Source organism: Podarcis erhardii (genome assembly GCF_964252035.2).
Source record: "Podarcis erhardii genome assembly, chromosome: 2".
Taxonomy (NCBI): domain Eukaryota; kingdom Metazoa; phylum Chordata; class Lepidosauria; order Squamata; family Lacertidae; genus Podarcis; species Podarcis erhardii.
In genome coordinates this window covers 126,674,137-126,698,472 of record NC_138498.1, presented here as the reverse complement: position 1 = coordinate 126,698,472, position 24,336 = coordinate 126,674,137, and the positions used below count along the sequence as shown (strand labels likewise).

At 48.7% G+C, this 24,336-nt stretch overlaps 2 protein-coding genes and 1 pseudogene across 8 annotated transcripts in view; 2 read left to right on the top strand and 1 right to left on the bottom strand.

Annotated features, from left to right (window-relative positions):
• Window positions 1–1,753: 1,753 nt before the first annotated feature.
• On the top strand, window positions 1,754–2,553 carry LOC309335513 (myosin light polypeptide 6 pseudogene; annotated as a pseudogene). Its single transcript has one exon. The product of its transcript is annotated as a myosin light polypeptide 6 pseudogene (transcript).
• Window positions 2,554–4,789: 2,236 nt separating this feature from the next.
• Window positions 4,790–12,160, bottom strand: LOC309334676 (uncharacterized protein). Of its 2 annotated transcripts, XM_081849218.1 has the most exons (6): window positions 11,114–12,160; window positions 10,855–10,936; window positions 10,502–10,581; window positions 7,765–7,891; window positions 6,271–6,819; window positions 4,790–5,850 (listed from the first exon to the last, which is right to left on the bottom strand). In XM_081849218.1, the coding sequence occupies exons 1-6, from the start codon at window positions 11,513–11,515 to the stop codon at window positions 5,669–5,671; spliced, it is 1,422 nt and encodes a 473-aa protein (XP_081705344.1). In that variant the 5' UTR covers window positions 11,516–12,160; the 3' UTR covers window positions 4,790–5,668. The 2 variants fall into 2 exon arrangements, with proteins under 2 accessions (XP_081705344.1, XP_081705343.1); XM_081849217.1 differs by having other exon boundaries at window positions 4,790–6,819; window positions 11,114–12,159.
• Window positions 12,161–21,355: 9,195 nt separating this feature from the next.
• Window positions 21,356–24,336, top strand: part of LOC309334645 (uncharacterized protein) — a 32,875-nt gene continuing 29,894 nt past the window's right edge. Inside the window, exons 1-4 of one of the 5 annotated variants that reach the window (XM_081849111.1) lie at window positions 21,356–21,927; window positions 22,109–22,190; window positions 22,463–22,545; window positions 23,664–23,790. In XM_081849111.1, coding sequence (XP_081705237.1) covers window positions 21,526–21,927; window positions 22,109–22,190; window positions 22,463–22,545; window positions 23,664–23,790 — 694 coding nt within the window. In that variant the 5' untranslated portion in view covers window positions 21,356–21,525. Of the gene's footprint in view, window positions 21,940–22,108; window positions 22,191–22,462; window positions 22,546–23,663; window positions 23,791–24,336 lie in introns of all 5 variants that reach the window. The other 4 variants (XM_081849107.1, XM_081849108.1, XM_081849106.1 and 1 more) reach the window with 4 other exon arrangements.

The window sequence follows — 24,336 nt, the reverse complement described above, 5'->3', positions numbered from 1 at the left end:
AAGGGGGCCCGAGGGGCGTCTAGTCCCTGGTCTAATTTCTAGACCAGGCTTTCTCAAACTCCCGCTGCTGCTCCTGCTGGGTAGGTCGAGGCAGGACACCTGGGTCCCTCGCAGGGTGCGGGAGGAGGAGAGCTCGGGGCCGGACACCTGGGTCCTCTCCGAGGGGGGGGGTCCCCCTGGTAGCATTTCCTGCCCTTGCAACGCTGGGGGAAGGCAGGAACTCAGCAGGTGCAGCTTCTTCCCTTGCAAGGAGAGGAAGGGGCTGGCGGGGGGGGGGGAACATCTCAGGGATTATGGTGGGCTCACGCACCCCTCCCCATAGGCCTCACTTCCTAAATGCCATTGGAACTGAGTAGATTGAGGAACCCCCCCCCCCAGAGATCCTTCATTTGGTAGACCCCCCCCCAAGAAGCAGGGGACCCCTCACTAGAAGCAGAGCATGGGAGAGTCTGGAAGGGGGCCCGAGGGGCGTCTAGTCCACCCCTGTCCCAGGCAGGAATCTCAGCTCCAGCATCCCTGAGGGAGGGACCCCCAATCTCTGCAGAAACCCCCTCCCCCCCCGCCTGCCGCTTTCTCCCCCCCCCCATGGCAGTTAGACGACTCCCCAAAAATCCCGAGTCGTCCCCCCCCTCACCAGCCTCGAACTAAGGCCAGGACAAGGAGCTCTGCTTCCCCCTTTACCCAAGCACCAGACCTGCAGAGAGGCTCAGAAGAGCAGCCTGTCAAACTGTGGCAATAAGCAGATACCATGTATTGTCCTGTTTCCACTGATGGGGAGATGCTTCATTTGGGAGACCCCCACCCCCCCTTGAGCTGCCCCCTCCCCAGGCCAGAAGCAGGAGGAGGAGGAGCAGCCGGGAGGAGAGAAGGAGCCAGAAGAAGGAGCGGGGGATGTGGAGCCTGGGAAAGAGGAGACCAAGAGGGGGTCCCATAGCAACTGAGCATAGGAGAGGCTGGAAGGGGGCCCGAGGGGCGTCTAGTCCACCCCCTGCCAGGCAGGAATCTCAGCTCAAGCCGAGTTACAGGGAACCAGGCAGAGGGCCTTCTTAGTAGTGGCACCCACCCTGTGGAACACCCTCCCATCAGATGTCAAAGAGATAAACAACTATTTTACTTTTAAAAGGCCCAATGGGAAAATTTATGGAAGATCAATTGGAAATTCACAAATTGTTACACGATTAGAGAGAACTTTCAAAAAATGCAACGTCAATGGTATCTAACACCATGGGAACTTTCAAAAATGTATAAAAATGTGTCAAGTAATTGTTGGAGATGCGGTGAATCAGGAACATTCTACCATATGTGGTGGATATGTAGGAAAATACAGGTATTCTGGGAGAGTATACATGCAGAACTGCAAAAAATGCTAAAGATCTCTTTCAATAAAAAACCAGAGGCCTACCCCCTGGGAATAACAGATTTGGATATTCCACAAAAGAGGAAGGGTATCTTTTTATATGCAACGGCAGCAGCAAGAGTTTTGATCGCAGCAAAATGGAAGAGTAATGAAATCCCCACTATACAAGATTGGATCCAAAAGCTGACAGAATATGCCGAATTAGATGGTTTATCAGAAAAAATAAAGAATAAATCAAAACAGGAATTTGTTTCAAAATGGGAGGTTTTCAAAGATTATCTGAAAAATAAATATAGTAGTTTAAATTCTGTTGCAGCATTCGAGGAACTTCAGTAATACTCGCAAGGTAGATATAAGAAATTAGATTTATTGAGAATAAGTTTAATTATGATAAAAGCACATACTGGAGCGTCAGAGCGCCAGGTGAGAGGAACAGCCAGCAGCCCGAATCATGTGTGACTTCTCAGAAGACCAGACCGCCGAGTTCAAGGAGGCTTTCCAGCTCTTTGACAGAACTGGAGATGGGAAGATCCTGTACAGCCAGTGTGGCGATGTCATGAGAGCCCTGGGCCAGAATCCTACCAATGCTGAAGTCATGAAAGTTCTGGGGAACCCCAAGAGCGATGAAATGAATGCAAAGACACTGAGCTTTGAGCAGTTCCTGCCCATGATGCAGACCATTGCCAAGAACAAGGATCAAGGCTGCTTTGAGGATTATGTGGAGGGGCTGAGGGTCTTCGACAAGGAGGGCAACGGGACCGTCATGGGAGCAGAGATACGCCATGTGCTTGTCACCCTAGGGGAGAAGATGACCGAGGAAGAAGTAGAGATGCTTGTGGCCGCCCATGAAGACAGCAATGGCTGCATTAACTATGAAGAGTTGGTGCAGATGGTTCTGAGTGGCTGAAGATCACCTCTAGCTCCTCCCGAGAACCTCTTCCAGTTTATCCTTAAAATGTTTGTGCCTTTTTATCTGTGTCTGAATCTACTTTGGATTCCCTCTTTCTCCAGCCTCTTGGTTTAGTCCTTGAGGCGAGGGCTAAGGAAAGAAAGAAAACAACATTGGTCTGAAGGGGGGTGTTCCTGAAGGGCAGGGAAGCAAACTGCTGGCTTGTCTTGCATCACTTTATTTCCAGAAGTGTTCAGCTTATTTCCTCTTGGTTGCTTTAATAAACTGTTCCCCCCAAAAAATATTAAAAAAAATTAAAATAAAAGCACATACTGGCAAAAAGTAATATGAATTTGAAATATGGAATAGACGGGAGGTTGGGTCTTTAGTGTTAAGACCAATAGATGTTTTATTGTTTGCTAAGAAAATTATGTGCCTATGGTTATTTTTGTAATTTGTGTGTAATTTGGTATTTGTGTGTGTGTTTTTTTCTTGTTGTATAAATAAAAAACTTTTTAAAAAAAAGACAACTGAAGGTGGCCCTGTTTAGGGAAGTTTTTAATGTCTGACGCTGTGTTGTTTTTAATATTCGGTTGAAGCCGCCCAGAGTGGCTGGGAAACCCAGCCAGATGGGGGGGGGGTATAAATAATAAATTATTATTATTATTATTATTAGTCAGTCATGGATGCTTTAAGTTGAGGTTCTTGAATTGCAGGGTGTTGGAGGAGATGGCTCTTGGGGTCTCTTGCAACTCCCAATTCCATGCTTCTATGCAAGAGCTCCTTATCCCCCCCCCCCATTTTGGCTGGGAAGGAGTCCCTATTGCAAGTGTTCCACGCATAAAAAGGCTCCACAAAAATACATGGGAGGGATTTAATAATAATATTTACATGCCGCTCGATGGTAAGAAAACATCTCAGTGGTTTACTAGAAATGTTAAAATTGTAAATTAAAAATAAATTCCACAGCAAAATTAAAATAAAAACAGCCAAGATGTTAAAATTAGCAGTGTTGAGATACATCTCTGTGTGTGCAAGGTCTTGCTTGTTTACAGTGGTCCTTTAAATAAATTACAAATTTACTCAAATACTTGATCTTCCTTGTTTCGGATCTTCCTCGTCAGTTTCGCCATCTCCACATACTCCAGTTAAAGAGTTAAAATCGTATAATAAGGTAAAGGTAAAGGTACCCCTGCCCGTACGGGCCAGTCTTGACAGACTCTGGGGTTGTGCGCCCATCTCACTCAAGAGGCCAGGGGCCAGCGCTGTCCGGAGACACTTCCGGGTCACGTGGCCAGCCTGACATCGCTGCTCTGGCGAGCCAGAGCCGCACACGGAAACGCCGTTTACCTTCCCGCTGGTAAGCGGTCCCTATTTATCTACTTGCACCTGGAGGTGCTTTCAAACTGCTAGGTTGGCAGGTGCTGGGACTGAGCAGCAGGAGCGCACCCCGCCGCAGGGATTCGAACCGCCGACCTTTCGATCAGCAAGTCCTAGGCGCTGAGGCTTTAACCCACAGCGCCACCTGCGTCCCAAAAAATCGTATGATACTTATCGTTATATAACAGATGAATAATGGTAAAAGATGCAGCAAATTTAACCTTAAACATGGAACCTACGGGTCCAAAGGTTCAAAAGAACCTTGTATTTCAATGTTTGAAATGGTTATGTTAAAATGTATAAAATTATATTAAAAAATAAAGAAATTACAAAAAATGAGTTTTGCTTGAACAAATACAGCTTAAGGAGGCACCAAAAAGAGAACAGCAAGGTTCCTGCTTGATGTCAAGAGACAGAGAGTGATGGGAGTGCCCCAAAATCCAACTATTCTGGTCAAAAGCCATGTGATAAATAAGTAAAATAACCAAGCAAGTATTAGAAATTACCCCAGAACTGGCCCTACTAAACATCTTCCAAGACAATAATGGCCACTTACACCACAAAGAACTCATAACCCACCTACTTTCAGCAGCCAGAAGCAGCATAAGAGACCTGTCAGGAGTAAGCATGGACCAATGGTACCAAATAGTATGGGAAACAGCCTTGCTAGAAAAATTAACCAATAAACTGAAACTGACATGGGGACAAATAGAAGAAGACGCCTTCAGCCCGGTATGGCTCCCCTTTATCACACACACAGCCCAACAAGACAATGACAAAAACCCACCAACAGCATACAAATCAATATGGCTAACCTGATCCAAAACACCCACCCACCCCACTCACTCATGAAAACAAAGACCACCAGAGCCAACCCCAAATGAACAACCACACCCTCGGCCAACCCCAACCTCTCTCACCACCAATGGAACACAAGTGAACAGCAGAGAACCAGCATGAGTAACGCTGAGACCATACCCAACATATAGTAAGTAAAATAGAAACATCCCCGCCCCACCCCCCACCTCTTTCCCCCTTTTCTTCCTAATGTCTCAACAAATGAAACCGATTTGTAAAAATGTTAAATGGGGGGAGGAATACGCGAGAGAGACATTGCTAAGACTTTTGTAAATCAATAAAATCTTTAATAATAATAATAATAATAATAATAATAATAAAAGAACCTTCAAAGCATATTGTAACATGTTCTAATGTTACAATAGAGACCTTCACATTCAGTAATAGCTGGGGATGGATGGACTGCAGGTGATAGTTTGGTAGGCAGGATACGCATAGGCTAAAGTTATATAGACAAAAGTTGCACGTTTCAAAATCTGGAGGAGAAGACTTCTTGGGAGTGTTAGAACCCACAGTATGTGGTGCGCAAGCCCTTATGTGAAGAGAGCGGCAAGGCCTTGGCTAGAGACCATGCAGCACAGTTTCATAAACACCTCATCCATTGTGACAGACTCCCCCAATTAACACTGGGACAGAAGGAGAACAGGGTCACCTACTTGAGGAATATATGCGAGCCCCTGACAAAAATGTCCCTCTGGTCAAGATCTGGTGCTCTGTCCACATGGCGTGGGAAAAGGTGTCTGATGCCACCCCTGGAGTAAGCCGTGTTGTTCCATCTAAACCTCTTTCCATGATGTTCCATTGCTGCCGTCCTCTGTCAATTATTGACAGAGGACGGCAGCAACAGAATTCTTGACTAAACCTTCTCGCAGAGGAAAGCGTGAAACTTGTGGCTTTCCTAGGAAGTGTCCTGTGTGCGTTCAGCAGACTCCAGGAAGAGCTTGAAGCTGACACCACCATCATCCTGGTTATGCTGAAGATGACTGGTGGTCAGGAGCACCACAAATTTGCAAATGGTGGCTCTCGAGGTGGAAGTACGTGAATTGCTTCTCAATCGGATGTCAAGTGTGCATTCAACGGTCTTGAGAGGCACGGTCAACTTCTTTGCTGGGTGGCCGAAGACCAAGAACGCCGTTGCAAGCCTCACTTGCATGATAATTAAAGTTTCCTAAAGACAACCGTTGCTATGGCTTCACCTTCTGGTGAGTTCTTTGATGGGCAGTGAGATGGGCGCTCTGACTGAAGGTCTTTCCACATTCCAGGCACCGATATGGTTTCCTCCCTGAATGAATTCTCCGATGGACCAAGAGATGGGCGCTCTGACTGAAGCTCTTTCCACAGTCCAGGCACTGATAGGGCTTCTCACCTGTATGAATTCTTTGGTGGGAAGTGAGACTTTTCTTCCAGGTGAAGCTCCTTCCGCACTCTAAGCATTGATGAGGTTTCTCCCCGCTGTGAGTTTTTTGATGGGCCGTTAAATTGACTCTCTTACTGAAGCTCTTCCCACATTCCAGGCACTGAAAGGGTTTCTCCCCTGTATGAATGATTTGATGAGAGGTGAGATTTTCCTTCCAGGTGAAGCTCCTTCCGCACTCTAAGCACTGATGCAGTTTCTCGCCACTGTGAATTCTCTGGTGGGTCATGAGATTAGCCCTCTTACTGTAGCTCTTTCCACAATCCAAGCACTTGTGTGGTTTCTCCCCTGTATGAATTCTTTGATGGGAAATGAAACTTTTCTTCCAGGTGAAGCTCCTTCCGCACTCCAAGCAATGATAGGATTTCTCACCTGTATGAATTCTTTGATGGGAAGTGAGATCTTTTTTCCTAATGAAGCTCTTTCCACACACTTGGCACTGAAATGGTTTCTCCCCACAGTGGATTCTCTGGTGTTGACGGAAGTTTGTGCCTGCGTGGAAGCTCTTTCCACATTCCAAGCACTGGTAAGGTTTTTCCCCACTGTGGATTCTCTTATGAGAAGTGAGACTTTCCTTCCGAGTGAAGCTCTTTCCACACTCCAAACATTTATAGGGTTTCTCACCTGTGTGACTTCTCTGATGGCAAGTGAGACTTTCGTTCCGAGTGAAGCTCTTTCCGCATTCCAAGCACTGATACGGTTTCTCTCCTGTGTGAATTCGATGATGTGAAGTGAGATGGGCCCTCTGACTGAAACACGTTCCACACTCCAAGCACTGATAGGGTTTCTTCCCAGTGGGATTTATTTGATGAGAAGTGAAATCGGAGCTCTGACTGGAGCTCTCTTCACACTCCAAATATCGATAAGGCTTCTCCTCTGTGTGGATATCTCCTTCGTTCTTCATTTCTAATTCATCATTACCTACAAACAAGGAAAGAAGCTAATTAGAGCCTCAGAAAGAGATGGAGTCTGTAATTCTAGGTAAAGGTAAAGGGACCCCTGACCATTAGGTCCAGTCGTGGCCGACTCTGGGGTTGCGGCGCTCGTCTCGCTTTATTGGCCGAGGGAGCCGTCATGCAGCTTCCGGGTCATGTGGCCAGCATGACTAAGCTGCTTCTGGTGAACCAGAGCAGCGCACGGAAACGCCGTTTACCTTCCCGCCAGAGTGGTACCTATTTATCTACTTGCACTTTGAGGTGCTTTTGAACTGCTAGGTGGGCGGGAGCAGGGACCAAGCAATGGGAGCTCACCCCGTCACGGGGATTCGAACCGCCGACCTTCTGATCAGCAAGTCCTAGGCTCTGTGGTTTAACCCACAGCGTCACCCGCGTCCCTTCTGTAATTCTAGAACAATGCTAATGAATGCTTGTGAAAGAGAATGAGCTGAAGAGAGTTAGATGTGAGATCTTACTACAGAGTTCACTGCCTTTGTTGACTGGTATTAACTTATATACTTATGGGAACCTGAGATTCTAAAAGCCTGTCCCTTTTCTGGGATGGATTTTGTTTGGCCCATTCATGGAATCCAGTCCATCTCCAAGGTCAGTCATCTCTTTTGAAAATGGACAGAAGCAAAAACGGAAAACAAAACACACCTGGCAGAAGCTACCTCAGTCTCCCCAACCACTCTAAATCCTACATTTAAAACGGCATGGTGAGTTCAGACAAGTCTGATCGTGGTTGAAAAAGCCGTAACTGGAGGAACAATACTCGCAGATGAAACAGTCAATAGCTCTCCATGGGGGTGTGAGAATTCCAGGTGCTGTAGGTTGTCCTGTTGAGCTCCATCAAAATATTGGTGTTTAATCAGATAGAGATATGCTTGGAATTTCAAAACAGATATTATGATCCAGCAGGGAGCCTTACCAAGGGAGTCCAGGATCCCACGATTCCCCTCCATGACCTCCTTATGCAGAGCTCTCTGGTCAGGATCCAGCAACGCCCACTCCTCCTCTGTGAAACAAACGGTGACATCATCAAAGCACACCGGACCCTAAAAGAAAGAGGGAATTGTTGTGCATTTTATTGTGATTTTTTATTTATAGTGATTTCCCGCCCATCTGGTTGGGTTTCCCCAGCCACCCTGGGTGGTTTCCAACAGAACACTAAAATACAATAACCTATTAAACATTAAAAGCTTCCATGAACAGGGCTGCCTTCAGATGTATCCTAAAAGTTTGGTAGTTATTTTTCTCTTTGACATCTGATGGGAGGGCGTTCCACAGGGCAGGCGCCACTACCCAGAAGGCCCTCTGCCTGGTTTCCTGTAACCTCACTTCTCGCAGGTAGGGAACGGCCAGAAGGCCCTCGGTGCTGGACCTCAGTGTCCGGGTAGAACGATGGGGGTGAAGACACTCCTTCAGATATACTGGACCGAGGTCGTTTAGGGCTCTAAAGGTCAGCACCAACACTTTGAATTGTGCCCGGAAACATACTGGGAGCCAATGTAGGTCTCGGCCGCTCCCAGTCACCAGTCCAGCTGCTGCATTCTGGATTTGTTGTAGTTTCCAGGTCACCTTCAAAGGTAGCCCCACGTAGAGCACATTACAGTAGTCCAAGCGGGAGATAACCAGAGCATGCACCACTCTGGCCAGACAGTCTGCGGGCAGGGAGGGTCTCATCCTGCGTACCAGATGGAGCTGGTAAACAGCTGCCCTGGTCACAGAATTGACCTGCACCTCCATGGACAGCTGTGAGTCCAAAATGACTCCCAGGCTGCGCACCTGGTCCTTCAGGGGCACAGTTGCCCCATTCAAGACCAGGGAGTCCTCCACACCTGCCCTCCTCCTGTCCCCCAAAAACAGTACTTCTGTCTTTTCAGGATTCAACCTCAATCCATTAGCCGCCATCCATCCTCCAACTGCCTCCAGACCCTCACACAGGACCTTCACTGCCTTCACTGGTTCTGAATTCAAAATAAATTCTCTTCCACATTCCCCTACTTACTTTGACAGCAAACATTAATTTACCATTAATTGCTATATCCCACACTTTTTTATACCATTCATCTATTTGAAATCCACCTTGTTTCTTTCCATTTCCTAGCTATGATAATTCTTGCAACAAATTTGTGATTAAGTCCTTCATAGCTTGCATACAGTGGTGCCTTGCAAGACGAAAAGAATCCGTTCCCGAGTCTCTTCGCCTTGCGGTTTTTCGTCTTGCGAAGCAAGCCCATTAGCGGCTTAGCGCTATTAGCGGCTTAGCGGATCAGCTGATAAGCGACTTATCAGCGGATCAGCTGATAAGCGGCTTAGAGGCTTGGGGAAAAGGGGGGGAAAGGAAAAATCCCCGCAGGAACTCGCAAGACATTTTCGTCTTGCGAAGCAAGCCCATAGGAAATTCGTTTTGCGAAGCACCTCCAAAACGGAAAACCCTTTCGTCTAGCGGGTTTTTCGTCTTGCGAGGCATTCGTCTTGTGGGGCACCACTGTACATTTAACCTTATCGTAGATTTATAGCAATGGTATTTCTGGACTTTCATTCAGCCTTAACCCTGCCATTTCTCTTATCTCCTTCAACACCCTTTGCTAAACATTTTGTACAAATTTACAGCCCCACCGCATCTGAATATATGTCCCAGTTTCCTGACATCCCCTCCAACATAACACCAAATGTTTGTTGTCTATTTGATTTAGTCTTACGGCTGTTACTACCACCTCCATACTACCTTACAGTATAGTTATTTTCTTACAGATATCCTTTTCAGAGGATGTTGCTCCCATGTTTTCCCCAAGCTCTGCCTATTTATCTGACCTGTTAACTCCTTTTCGCACACACCTTTTAGTTGATCTTGCTGATCTTCCGATTCTACCACTATTTTGTAAATTTCACTGGTTTCCCCTTTTATATTTTTCTTCATCTTTCCTTTTTTTATAATCACCTTTTTGAATTTTGTATATTCTCGACATTCCTTATTTTCCCTTACCAATTTCTTTGTCCATTCCTCCAACTGTATACAGTTAAACCAAATTATTTTACTTCCCGTTAGAGAAGCCTTTCTCTACCTGTGGGTCCCTTGATGTTGTTGAACTACAACTCCCATCACCCCTAGCTAGCAAGGCCAGAGCTCACGGATGATGGGAGTTGTAGTCCAACAACATCTGGGGACCCCCAGGTTGAGAACCGTTGTTCTAAGGGAAGGTAAAGGGACCCCTGACCGTTATGTCCAGTCATGGCCGTCTCTGGGGTTGCGGCGCTCATCTCGCTTTACTGGCCAAGGGAGCCGGCGCACAGCTTCCGGGTCATGTGGCCAGCATGAATAAGCCGCTTCTGGCGATCCAGAACAGCGCACGGAAACGCCCTTTACCTTCCCGCTGGAGTGGTACCTATTTATCTACTTGCACTTTGACGTGCTTTCGAACTGCTAGGTTGGCAGGAGCAGGGACTGAGCAACGGGAGCTCACCCCATCGCGGGGATTCGAACCGCCGACCTTCTGATCGGCAAACCCAAGAGGCTCAGTGGTTTAGGCCTTATTCTGAGCACATAACGTCATTTGCCACCTTTTTTCAGGGCACCTTTGACAGAAAGCAGGAGGTGGAAGGAGTCACTCTTGCCAGCCCCACCCCTCGGCCTCTCTCCCCACAAGTCTCCTGCCCCCTACCTGATCTGCTTCCATAGCCGCTGCTTCCTCTTCAGCACCATGAAAAGACATATGAGGTCTTGCCGGCATCATCCTGTCACCTGCCAGAGACAAAGGGAAGTGGGAAGCTATGAATGCCTGCTTCTCTCTGAGGTTCAGGAGTGCATCTCCAACTAAAGATGCACATTAAAAAAAGTCTTACGTGAGTGGTGCATGTGGATGTCTGTAAATATTTCATATTTTCTTTGTGTAAAAATATTTCCTCTGGGCTCTTGACCCCCTGTGACTCCCCCCAAAAGATGAAAATAACCCATGGATTATTTTGAACATCAACAGAATGTGACCAAAGAGAGAAATAACTCCTTCCTCCGTACCCAGTGGCTTCTCTCTGGTGTCCAACGGAGTCCTCTCTGCCTCACAGGAATCAATGTCCATTTCTGCTAACAGATTCTTTATCTGAAAGAGCAACAAGGATTCAAAACAGAGAACGGGGAGAAGGATCAGAAAAAGAATGACAGAAGCAAAAACTTGGCAGGTATCAGATCTCATTCCTTGGATGCATTCCAAAAAATGGGGCCCTTAGTAGAGCATTTTGGGATCTTCTCCCTCCTGTTTGGAGGGAGTCTCTCTCACCTGCTTCCTCTCCTCTGCCTGACTCAGGAGGAAACCTTCGGCCAGGGCCACTGCCTGGGAACTGGTCTCCGCTCCACATTCCCTCACCCAGCTCTCCATCTCCGGGGGAAGGACAGCCAGGAACTGCTCCAAGATCACCACGTCCAACATCTGAGCTTTCGTGTGCCTTTCTGGCTTCAGCCATTGATGGGCCAGGCAGTAGAGTCGGCTGCAAACCTCTCGGGGTCCTTCAGCCTCCTGGTAGCAGAACTGCTTGAACGGCTGGCTCCGCACATCTGAGCAGAGAGTGTCCTCCTCTCCCAGGATCCTTTGCATGGAGTTTTCCCAGAATCCCCCACTTCTCCCAGTCTGCATATCACGGTCTCTTCCCGCTTCAGGGCCAGCTGAGTCTTGCTCATCCATCTCTGCTCTCAGGAAGCCTCCAAGAGATCAGAAGGAATCAGAAAGAATCTTCTGCCACGTTCTGTCTGTCTGCCTGATTTAGAGGTGCTCACAAATCCTACAAAGCAAATCCGTAATTCGGTGATAAAACTGATGAACTGCTAAACAGGGGTGGCCAACTCCCAAGGGACTGCGATCCACACACAGTTCAAAACTGGCAGTGATCTACCCCCTTTTTTGTTTGGGCAAATTTTGTTGGGGCAAATCTGTTGAGGTTCTTTGTGGGAAGCCAGTGATCCATCACAGACCTCCGGTGATCTACCAATAGATCACGTTCTACCTGTTGGGACGTGCCTGCACTAGAAGAAAGAGGTTACCTGAGCATGTGTGGATAAGACTTACTAGGAATCAGGGCTGGACTGCCTGTTTCTTCCCTGCTTTGGTTTCATTTTGCAGCATAATAAATTTTTATTTATACCCCGCCCTTCCTGGTTCAGAAAACCGGGCTCAGGGCGGCTAACAACATATTTAAAACACTTAATTGACGCAAAAAAAAAAAAAAAAAAACAGCATAAAGTACAGTATCAAACGTGAACAACAATAAATTCAGAATTCAAAAATCAATTTAGGGGGGAAATCCATCCAGTAAACATTAGATGATCACCAGGGCTAGCTGGCTGAATTAGTCCTATCTGGGCCAGCGAGGAGACCAGGGGAGAATTAGCTGTGGAATCCCAGAGCAGGTAATCTCCATAAAAAGGGGAGGAGGAGGGAAGGAAAGGAAATAAAAGATCAGGCTAAATTCAAATTGAAGGCCAGATGGAATAGCTCCGTCTTACAGGCCCTGCGGAAGGAAGTTCAATCCTGCAGGGTCCTGGTCTCCAGGGACAGAGCATTCTACCAGGTTGGAGCCACCACTGAGAAGGCCCTGGCCCTGGTGGAGGATAATCTGACTTCCTTAGGGCCCTCTAAACTATGGTTATTCAAAGACCTTAAGGTCCTCTGCCGGGCATACCAGGAAGCTCCAAAGTGCTGCAGACAGATGTGTGGGGTGGGGTCCCCACTTCCTTGTTCTAAGGGCCAGATTCTTACCTGGCCAATTCTGCGAGAGCCAACTGGGCCAGAGAAAAGGAAATTTAAAGTAAGTCAACATTTCCATTTCAGCAAATTAAATCATTATGCTTAACACCCTCTGCTCCTCGACATGGAGGGCCCCCCATGCATAAGTTGAACCTGCCCCCCCAGCATCCTCCCTTGCAGTTCTGGGACCCCCCCCCTTCTCCCCCAAAGCACCCCATGGCAGGAAACAGAAGAGGCTTACCGAGTTGCGCATCCTTGGGAGAGCAGTGACAAGAGGGGGGGGGCTTCTGCTCTGAGGACCCCTCCCTTGTAGCTCCGTTCCCTTTAACCCTTTGCGAACCAAGGGCACCCGCTTTCTCTCTCTCTCCCTCCCGTCCAGGGGGAACCAGGTGAGACCCCCAGAGAGGTGCTTCCCCCCCGCCCCACCGGCGCTGTGAACTATTCTCTCCCTTTGGCCAGAAAGAGGACCAGATCCTTTTTTCAACAGCTGTTAATTCTAGCATGGGGTTTCCTGCTCCTCGTTTTTTCTAGCCGAGGCGCAGAGCAGCTCGGAAGGGCAAGGGGGTTCCCCCCCGCCGCCGCCCCAAATTCAGCATCTTTGAGTTTGGGTCTTCCTGCTGAAGATGGAGACAACGCGGAGAGAGGAGAGGGCAGAGCCGGCTGCGCTCAGCACGCCAAGGGTTAAAAGGCACTGAGCTGCGTTCCTGGAAAGGCCAGGAAATAAGGGGGGGGGAGGTCCTTCGGAGCAGAAGCCCCTCCCTCCCAGGTCCCTTCCTGCCAGGGGGGGGGCTGGGGGTCTTTTTTCCTTTCTCCTCCGCCTGCTGCCTCAGTTTCCCTCCTGGCATCCTCTCTTGGGGTGCTTTGGGGAGAAGGGGGGCTGCTCAGCTTCTGTATGGGGGACCCCCCAGATTAGGGAGTCCCCTCTTCATCTTTTGCCTTGTCGGGGAGGGAGGGGCACTGGGGGACAAGGGCTGCAGAGTGACCCCTGGACTCATCCCCCAAGGGAGTCGTCCCCCAATCGCTCTTTCTGGTGCAGGGCATGGGGGGGGGCGAGCTTTGTCTGCGGGGAGGAAGGAAGGGGTTTCGGGGGGGGGGCACAGGGCGGTTTAGGGTATAAAAGGGTCTGGGTTAAAGCCGGATCTACACAGATCCTCATGGATCCTATACTTTTAAAAAAATAACTCCAGCAAGTCCAGTGTCAAATCACACCTGGAAGGCACGCCTACAGACTGGACTATAAAAAACGTGGATCCAATACTTTGCTGAGCTGCAGCACCACAAAAACACGGATCATCATGAATTCATATGATTTTTATATTGAAACAAAATAAAAACACCATGATACTCTACTACACCACGCATTTGTCTGTAGGCAGAACCAAAAAAATCACACATCCACTGTTTCATGGTACCGCAATGGCGTAAAAACATGGTTAAAAAACACAGATCCTCATGATTTTTGCACTAGATCAGCCCAAAGTCACCATCGGATCAAATATGGGCATAGCCTGCACCACAAAAATCCCATGCAGCTTCAGGCAGGTGAAGTCACTAACATCCATGGAAAAATATACCTAAGGCGAATTCTGGGACTCCAGAACCCACAGATACCTGCAGAGTCTCTAGCTCAGGTGTGGGGAACCTCTAGCCCTCCAGATGTTGCTGGACCCCTGCTTGCTGGAGTTGACAGGAGTTGCAGTCTAGCAAGAGCTGGGGGGGGCAAAGGTTCCCCACACCTCACCAGACGAAAAGGATTCTGCATATGCTCAGGAGCACATTTGCCCTGCAGTCTTTGAAATGCTACACCCCCCTTGGAGGTCAAGGATTTCTGTGCATGCTCCAGGACACTCAGCCAAGGGGCCAGGATTTTGGTCAGCCCAAAGGTGGCTGCTGCACTCTTGAGATACAACGTCTGCTGAAATTGCTGATAAATTAGCACTGGCTTCCTCGCCCTTCAAGACTATCTGAGGTGGGGATTGGAACAGGCCTGCCTCTTTGAGGACTTGTTAATTTATTTTAGCACTCCTTTGGAAACAAGCAGGCATGTGCTCTTTGCCACTGGGCATATTTCCAAATGTGAATTCTGCAGGAAAAACAACAGACTGTGAAGCATTCATGTGCCCATGGCTCTGGAATTCATGTGCTCCCATGCCAGAGAGGTTTTATGAGCGAATTTAATGGTTCCTTTCCCCACTTAGGCCAGAATGGTGCCCCACGCGTCTGCCTTTAATGTTATAAAGGGACCCCTGAACATTAGGTCCAGTCGTAGCCGACTCTGGGGTTGTGGCGCTCATCTCGCTTTATTGGCCGAGGGAGCCGGCGTACAGCTTCCTGGTCATGTGGCCAGGATGACGAAGCCGCTTCTGGCAAACCAGAGCAGTGCACGGAAATGCCGTTTACCTTCCCGCCGGAGCGGTACCTATTTATCTACTTGCACTTTGACGTGCTTTCGAACTGCTAGGTTGGCAAGAGATGGGACTGAGCAATGGGAGCTCATCCTGTCATTGCGGGGATTCGAACCACCGACCTTCCAATCGGCAAGCCTTTAACCTACAGCGCCACCGGTTTAACCCACAGTGCCACCCGTGTCCCTTTAATGTTATGGCCCACCATTAAACTTGCATGCACCACGAAATGTGCCACCCACACGGAAAGATCAGGCTGCATATACCCTTTTCTCTCCCGATTTGAGTTCCACCTGGAAATTATGTGGCAGAAGTTACAAATGCTTGCAAATCCATGCCCCTGCTTGATTCACAGAGTGCAGAAGGGTAGTGATATTATTAAGGCCCCCGCAGCAAACGTAGAAACTGAGAGCCCCCAAGCACCTTAGAAACAAAAGGACTTATCGTGGCAGAGCCAGCCGTGGGGCTACAGAGTTTGGGATCAGAGCATTCTGCAGGCGGAAGAGCAGGTGCCTCCGAGTTCTGACAGAGGAGCATCACCACTCAGGAGGGGCCAGGTGGGGCCAGGTCCTGGGAGGGGGGGTTGCCACGGTGACAAGGACCCGCCCTCCTTTGTGACATCTCTTGCTTCTCCTTTAAAAGCCACTGACTTGCAGGCAGCCATTGTGGGTTAGTGAGGAGAGGTCAGAGGAGAGAGGTGGTGGCGGCATTTGATGGAGAGTAAGCGGAGGGTTAGTGCTTTGTTCTTTTTTCGTTTTCTTATTTTGATTTTGATTTCATTTATTACTTTTATTTTTTATTTTATTTTATTTTATTTATTTTGATTTTCTTTTATTCTTTCCTTTTAACACTTTTATTTATTTTATTTTGTTTTTGTTTTATGTTTTATATTTTTTGTGCACACCTGTGCATATTCTGTATATATATTAATTTTTTACATAGAGTAGTTAGGGTTGAGTGTAGGGTTAGGGCGGGGGTTAGGTATAGACAGGGCAGGGGTTGGGGTTGGGTTCAGATTTAGGCTTGGGTGGGCATTTTAGATAGTTACTTTAGATAGGAGGGTGGGATCTTTTCATTGACAACATGGGCAGGCTGTAAGTAGCATCCCTTTCTCTTCATCTCCATGTGTGTGTGTGTGTCACAAAATGGGAGGTTTTTCTGGTCGACACCTGAGTATCAGGTTTGTCCCTGTCCCTGTCCCTCCCTTGACCTCCACGTTACACTCATTAAGTAAAACAAAAGAAAATATATACATGTTCCTGTTTCCCAGCCAAGTTGAGTGTCCCCTCTTGTCCTGGCCAAGTCCCCAATCCATGTAGGTTGGATCCACTCTTGTCCTTGAGATGGCTACCTGCCTGGCACTCAGAGACCAGGAGGGCAGTGATTATCACCCAGGCAGAAGGGTTGCTGGGTACCTGGTCTCATGCTTCAGGGATGATGGCTGCCCCAAGTGCCTCCTCTGGTAGCCATCTTCCTTCTGAGCAGAACAGCATTGGAACAGTGTCAGTCCGGTGTTGGATTGCTTTTATATGAATATTTGGAGGTTTTCCCGCTACAAGAGTAGGCGAGTGCTACGACCAGATATCATCTTCTTCTTCTTCTATCACTCGTAGCCGAGTAAGATTGACTTCCATGAACAGTGAGTTTTAACCATGAGTCCATAAGTGATTGTGGAGGCCAATTCTGGATCCACACGTCCTTCCACAGTGGGGACATTGGTTTCTGGGCGGGAGTTGATCCATAGAATCATAGAATCATAGGGTTGGAAGAGACCACAAGGGCCATCGAGTCCAACCCCCTGCCAAGCAGGAAACACCATCAGAGCAGAGCGGATTGGACGCTCGCGGGGTGGGGAGGTGGAGTGGGCGGGGCTTGCAGGAGTTTCTCCCGGGGCTGAGCAGAGAAAGTCCCATTTCATAGAATCATAGAATCCTAGAGTTGGAATAGACCACAAGGGCCATCGAGTCCAACCCCCTGCCAAGCGGGAAACACCATCAGAGAAACACCATCAGAGCACTCCTGACATATGGTTGTCAAGCCTCTGCTTAAAGACCTCCAAAGAAGGAGACTCCACCACACTCCTTGGCAGCAAATTCCACTGTCGAACAGCTCTTACTGTCAGGAAGTTCTTCCTAATGTTTAGGTGGAATCTTCTTTCTTGTAGTTTGGAACCATTGCTCCGTGTCCGCTTCTCTGGAGCAGCAGAAAAGACTAGTTGCCCCCCATGCCCATTCCTGCCCTCCTCTGTCCAAAAAAGGAGGGCCACTGGCTTACCTGGCGCCACGTGGTCTCTGCCGTGGATGGGGTTGTGGGTGGGTGGGGGGGCAGAACTCCAGGGGGAAGGAGCAGGCGGGAGGGAGAAGGGGCAAGGGAGACTCTAACCCTCTCCCTTTCATATTTTATTTTTTTTGAAAATATTTATTTGCTTTTACAGAAAAAAGAAAAACATCACAACCACAAAAATGATAAAAAACAAAAACAATCACAAATACATCAAAAAGAAAAAAAGATTAAAAGTAAAAACTCCAATTTTTGAAATCATGTTTACATAACTTTCTTTCTTGACTTCCTCACGCCTCCCTTTTTTGTGTTCCTCTTTAACCAATCAGATACAGCAATTCCTTACCCTCTTTAAAAACTCATTTCTAATTATTAAAATCAATTTTAGTATGTCTCCGATCTTTCCTCCTTATGTTTAAACACCTTTAGCATATTATTTACTTTTGACATAATATAACTTTAGTCTTACACCCTTTTTCTATTACATTTTTGCATACTTTTTAACACTGTATCACTAATGCCATTTTTTTTATATCCAACATCATTTTAGCATTCATAAACTTTGCAGTGTTTCTGCAGATAGTCCTTAAACTTCTTCCAGTCCTCTTCCACTGCTTCTTCTCCCAGGTCTCGGATTCTGCCAGTCATTTCTGCCATCTCCATGTAATCTATTACTTGCATCTGCCATTCTTCCAAGGTGGGCAAATCTTGTGTTTTCCAATGCTTTGCGATGAGTATTCTTGCTGCTGTTGTTGCGTACATAAAAAACGTTCTATCTTTCTTTGGCACCATAACCCTCTCCCTTTCATCTCTGCAGCACGCTGAGGCCCAAATTCAGCTGCAATATGATCAGTGCCATCCTGCACAGGCCGTTGGAGGCCGTGCTGAAAGGGGCCGAGGAGGAGGAGAGAGAAGTATGTCCTTGGTCTTGACTTCCCTTCACGGCTCTTCTTCGTCACACACTGGCAGAATCCAGCCCAGCATTCAAACTCTCTTCTCTCTTTCCCCGCAGGAACTGAAGAGGCACTTCCGGCTCCTGCTGGGCAGCCTCCTTATGGAAGCCCCCAACCCTGGCACCCTCCTCCACCTTCTCAGCATAAGTGTCCCGATGGCATCAGGGGTGGTTTTAGGGTTGTCACCCCCCCCGTCCCTTACTCAAAGGACTTCCCCATTTCTGGGGCACAGAGCCTGTTTGGCCCCCAAGACCAAAGCTGGCAAACCCTCATGGTCCAGAAGTGCCAGGGACTCCGTGGTGGGGGCAGTGGGGGCCGCTTTCCTTGCTGCTGGCCGTTGCCCGGAAATACCCCACCCTCAGAGTAAGTACCTTGCCTTCTGCTAGTCATTTCTTTGGTTACTTCCACCCCCCCAAGATCACTTCCCCAAGTGATCTTTAGTGCAGATGATGTGGGGTGTGTCCCTGGGGGCCAGGATGAGGCCGGAGGCTTTTCCTGCCCCCTTTCCTGTTGCTGCCCTTCCACCTCTGTCTAGGGAGGTCCTCTGGAACAAGGGATTGGGCCCAAGATTACCTGTTAATGCTCACTTGATTGGATACCCTGGGGAGCCTGGCCAGTCTTTTGTAATGATAAATGCTTAGTTCCTGGGCCAGGTCACAGGCTCTTACCCTATTCAAACACAGACATACCTTTAAGACAGGATTTGTGAAGGAAAAGACAATGGGGAGGCTTTTCCATTTTCCTTCGACCTTGCAGAGAAATATTTGAGGTCATTTTGGGAGTCAAAATGGTTCCAGGGCGGTCCTCCTGTGCTGCTCCAGACATGTGGTCCACACATCTATGTATGCGCTTGGTTGGTACATTTATGAACATTTATTATATATATAAGACCTTCAATTTTTTATTTCATTACAATAACAAACAAAAGCAATAAGGTCACATAGAGACTCGTGTGCTCCTTCAGACATCCAAGCCCTCGGGTGTTCAGAGAATATTCTGAGACCGAACAGAAAACCCAGTGGCAAAACCCTGCAGATCTCACCAGCCATGGAAGGCAAGGCAGGAGACACCCTGCAGGAATAATAATAATAATAATAATAATAATAATAATAATCTGCCCATCTGGCTGGAAAAGAAATCAGCCTGGGGAGAGGGAAGAGGCAGACACTTCCCCCCCCCAAGTGTTGAGAGTGGTTAGAAGACCCCCTCCCACCAGCGCCCTCTGCGCAAAGTACAAATTCCTGGCAGGATTGGTAAAGCACTCCTGGAAGGGCAGCTTTGTGACTGGAAAGGGAGGTGGGGTTGGGGGGTGTCTTCTAGCAACGCTCAGCATCCTGAACAAACTACGGTTCCCAGAATTATTTGGCGAAAGCCGGGACTTTTTAAAATGGCCTGATACAGCTTTGCAGATGCAGCGCAGGTGGCGGCTCTGTGTGTGTGTGTGTGTTGTCTCTTTCCCTTCTTTTGGGAATACAGTGGTCCCTCAGCTTACAGACAAAAGTGATGAGCAGAGCTCCTGCAAACTCGCCCCCCTGCCTTGCTTGGCCGAGAGGAAGGGGCCAGGCCCCTCTGCTCCCTGACTTGGGGGTCACCCCATGCAGCCCTGAGATTCTCCCTTCTCCCAGTGCACCCCGGGGGGGGGGTGAGAGGGGATTCCCAGGAGGGGAGACCCAGGCAGGTCGGGCCAGAGCTGTCCACTTTTCCCTTTTCTTGCGAGGAACCCTCTTCGGAATAAGGGAATTTCCCTTTAAAAAAGGGGAATGTTGACAGCTCTGGCTCTGGGGCAGGAGAGGGCCCCCCCTCTCTTCCCTCTCCTCTCCGGACCCAAGGCGACCAGGAAGACAACAACGAGGACATGCGGGGGGGGGGGAAGGGGGTTTCTGCCCAGGTTGGGGGTCCCTCCCTCAGGGATGCTGGAGCTGAGATTCCTGCCTGGCGGGGGGGGGACTAGACGCCCCTCGGACCCCCTCCCAGACTCTCCTAGGTGAGGGGTCCCCTGCTTCTTGGGGGGGGGTCTCCCAAATGAAGCATCTCTGGGGGGGGCGATGCACGTGGTTCCTGCCTCGGAGGTTCCGCTCGGCTCGCCAAGGGTTAAAAGGAGCAGAGCCGGATTCCTAGAGAGGACCGGAAGTGGCGTCGTGGGGGGGCGAGGTCCTCCTCCCTGGCCCAGGCCCCTCCCTCGCCAGCCCCCTTCTGCCTCTCTCGGGGTGAGTCTCGCCGTGGGGAGAAGGGGGGGGGGTCGGGGCCTGGGGGGCGGCAGGTCAGATCCTGCAGGGGGGGGCGAGGGGGGCCAGGGCTCTGCCCCCTTGGGGGGGGGAGGCTGCGGATAAAGCCCTTTATTCTCCATAAAGAGTTGAGGAGGGAGGGTCTTCTTCCTCCTCTTTGCCCGGTCCCTCCGGTCTTGCAACTGTGTCTTTTCTTCTGGCAGATCAAGGGGACCGGGAGGAGACAGCAGAAAGGGCAACATTGTTAGCAGGGCAAATAGAGGAAGATCCAGTATTCTTATTGGATTAAGTTTCTAGCATTGCTCAGCCTTTTTCTTTCCTTAATCAAAAGGAAGTCTATTGGCTCACATGTTTTCTTCGTCAGTTGTCACTTTGGTCATTGGTATGGATGTCAACCTTCAGAACGTATTTTGCATAGCAAACTATACAAAACTCTATCGGGTCTAGGGAACCCCCCACTAACAGGGCCTCCGTCTGGTCTGGATAAAGCCCTGTACTCTCAATAAATAGTTGAGGAGGGGGGTATTCCTCCTCTTCACGAGGTTTCATATAGATGTTGAGCAACCCCACATTGACGGCTCCATGAGGTTGAAAAGCACTCCCCAAGCAACACCCACCCTCTGGGAACACCCATCCCAGTAGGACCAGGACCAGCGCAAAGGGGGGCCACCCCTAACTAGGACAGGCGCTCCACGGTCGTTGGTATCAAAAGACGCTGAGAGGTTGAGGAGAATTAACACGGACGTTTCCCTTGTCTCTCTCTTGACATTGGTCATCATACAGGGTGACCTGTATGTATGTTTCAAGGAAATCAGTTTCCTCTAAGAGTGCCTTCGTCAGGTCCTTGACCACCTACTTCAGAACCTTGCTCAGGAAGGGGGATTAGCAACTGGCCAGTAGTTAGTTCAATTTTCTGAGCATGCTTGTTCCATGAACGTTTTACTTCTCCTGATGGTATATCAATTTTACAACAGAGCAACACATTTGCTTTGTAGGATCTGCTGGCACCTCTGATTTGCACAGACAGAACGTGGCAGAAGATTCCTTCTGATTCCTTCTGATCTCTTGGAGGCTTCCTGAGGGCACAGATGGATGAGCAAGACTCAGCTGGTCCTGAAGCGGGAAGAGACCGTGATATGCAAACTGGGGGAAGTGGGGGATTCTGGGAAAACTCCATGCAGAAGATCCTGGGTGAGGAGGACACTCTCTGCTCAGATGTGCAGAGCCAGCAGGTCAGGCAGTTCTGCTGCCAGGAGGCCGAAGGACCCCGAGAGGTTTGCAGCCGGTTCTGCCAACTAGACCATCAGTGGCTGAAGCCAGAAAGGAACACGAAAGCTGAGATGCTGGACCTGGTGATCTTGGAGCAGTTCCTGGCTGTCCTTCCCCCGGAGATAGAGAGCTGGGTGAGGGAATGCAGAGCAGAGACCAGTTCCCAGGCGGTGGCTCTGGCCGAAGGTTTCCTCCTGAGTCAGGCAGAGGAGAGGAAGCAGGTGGAAAAGCAGGTGAGAGAGACTTTCCTCTGGATATTCCCACGGGGCTCTGAACATCTCAAAATCTCTAGTAATGACCCATCCTTTTTGGGGTAGCACCCAAGGAATGAGATCTGATACCGCTAAAGTTTTTGTTCTCTAATCCCTCATTTTCTCTTTTGAATCCTTCTTGCTCTTTCAGGGAAAGGATCTGTTAGCAGAAATGGGCCCCGATTCCTCTGAGGCAGAGAGGACTCCGATGGACACCAGAGAGAGGCCACTGGGTAAGGAAGAAGGAGAATTTTCACTGTAATATTTAGTGGATTTTGAAGCTAACAATTGGGTTCTTTCCATGTTTTGACGGGAGGCATATGAGACCCAAAGCCCAGAGGAGCAGAGACAGTATTTTTACACAAATAAAATATGGTTTAAAGTGTTGAAATACGCTTAGCAGGTGAGACTTTTTTCTGAGGCTCATATGTAGTTCGAGATGCACAGCTGAATCTCAGAGAGAACAATACACTCTGGATTTCCCAGTTAACTTTGTCTCTCGCAGGTGAGAGAACAATGGCAGCAAGACCTCCTTGTCTGTCTTTTCATGGTGGCGAAGGGGAAGCAGCGGCTGTGGAACCCGATCAGGTATGGGGAAGGAGACGTGTGGGGAAAGAGGCCGAGGGGTGGGGCAGCCTTTGAGCCAAACAAATCTCTCACCTTTTCTTGGCTTCTGTCAAAGTGGCCCTTCACGATTTCCGCACATGTATTGAATTTTCTGGATGCAGCTGACATACCATAAAAAGGTGCCAGGATTCATCTAACTCAGCTGCACATTTTGGCGCTCGAAAGACCATGGAGTGCGCCTCTGGGGGTGAAGTCAGACTATTGGAGAATCACAGCCTTTGCTGTGGGTGCAGAGACCAGTAAACTGACCTCCTTGGGGCACAAGCCTGGGCAGTGTGGACGGAGGTCCTGGGCTGCCCAGATGACAAAACCTCACTCTTGGCCTCTCTGACGTGGTCCAAAGGAAAGCAGAGCAAGATGCTTGGCATCAGCTGGGCTGTAGGAGTTGCTGGAAGGAGGCATACAAGGCTCCATCCAACCGCTTTAGGGACTCCATTCCAAATTTGTGTTGGCTTCGCTCCGTAGCCTTTTCTTCTCCCGAAGATATCCCACAAGGCAGAGGAGGTTTAGGATCAAAGTTTTCCTTCTCTTAGTTGGGTTCCCTTCCCAGGTGGACCAACCCCATCTGCTCTGCTCTTCTCTCTGAAGCACAGGGAGCAACCACCAACTTGACTGTGGGACCTACTCTTGTTATCTTCTGCTCAGTGTGCTGAAACTAGTCTTAGCACGGACAGGCAAGTCCCTAACTCATTGAGGGTTTAAGAGCCATTGGTTCCCTTCACCTGGTTTAGCCGGTCAGTCAAAGCTGTTCCCAGGATTGTGGCCGCTGTCTCATGCTGACAGCTTCTAGGAGCCACAGGTGAGAGCAGAGTGCAGGATGGGGACCAAAGGTGGACAAACCACCCCAGAAGGAGCAGAACGTGTCCACCACCAAGGGTACTGCCACCCCACACACCCCACAAGGATGAATACTCATAATTTAAATACACAATAAAAGAGTTTCACTAAGATGTTAAAATAAGCATTCGTATTGAACATGTGCACAAAGCAATCCCGTTCAGACATGATCACAACAGAGCCTTGTGGAGTAGATCATCTTTATGTTGTCTAAGAGGAGGACATTTCCCTCTTTCTTTTAGGGTCCGGTGTGCTTCGAAGATGTCGCTGTTTGTTTCACGGACGAGGAGTGGGCGTTGCTGGATCCTGACCAGAGAGCTCTGCATAAGGAAGTCATGGAGGAGAATCGTGGGATCCTGGACTCTCTCCGTAAGGCTTCCTGCTGGATCATAATATCTGTTTTGAAATTCCACGCGTACCTCTATGTCACAAACCGCCAATATTTTGATGCAGCTCAATGGAAGGGTATCAACTGTTTTCTCTGTGAATATTCTTCCTCCAGTTACACCTTTTTAAACAATGACCAGGATGATCTGAACTAGCCAGGCCATCTTAAATGTAGGCTTCACAGTGCGGTAGTTATATGCCTGGAAGTTGACCCAGGTCGTTTGACTCTTAAATATCCTTGGATTCAGAAATTTACAACTTATATGTGGTACATAAAGAACACTCTGATTTGCTTTACTTCAGTTCCCAATTAGCAGTTTAAATATCCCGAACCTTTACCCCATATTTTTATAGTTTTACCATTAACTATTAAAATTTCGCCATCAACAGTTAACCTTTCTCGTACCACCAATGAAATTCACATTGTGACGCATGGACATGCTCCTGAGTCAGCCAACGTCACTTCTGGCTTCTCATCTGACAGACTCATTTCGTGTGGAACGAGATAACGGTATTTTCTGGCTCAGT

What these genes read in the sequence shown, in the direction of transcription:
- LOC309334676 (XM_081849217.1), bottom strand. Translation starts at nt 11,515, where the DNA reads ATGGATGAGCAAGACTCAGCTGGCCCTGAAGCGGGAAGAGACCGTGAT. An exon ending in AGGCAGAGGAGAGGAAGCAG is followed by an intron (nt 10,937 to 11,113) that starts GTGAGAGAGACT and finishes TTGCTCTTTCAG; the next exon opens with ATAAAGAATCTGTTAGCAGA. An exon ending in TGGGATCCTGGACTCCCTTG is followed by an intron (nt 6,820 to 7,764) that starts GTAAGGCTCCCT and finishes CCTTGTTTGTAG; the next exon opens with GTAATGATGAATTAGAAATG.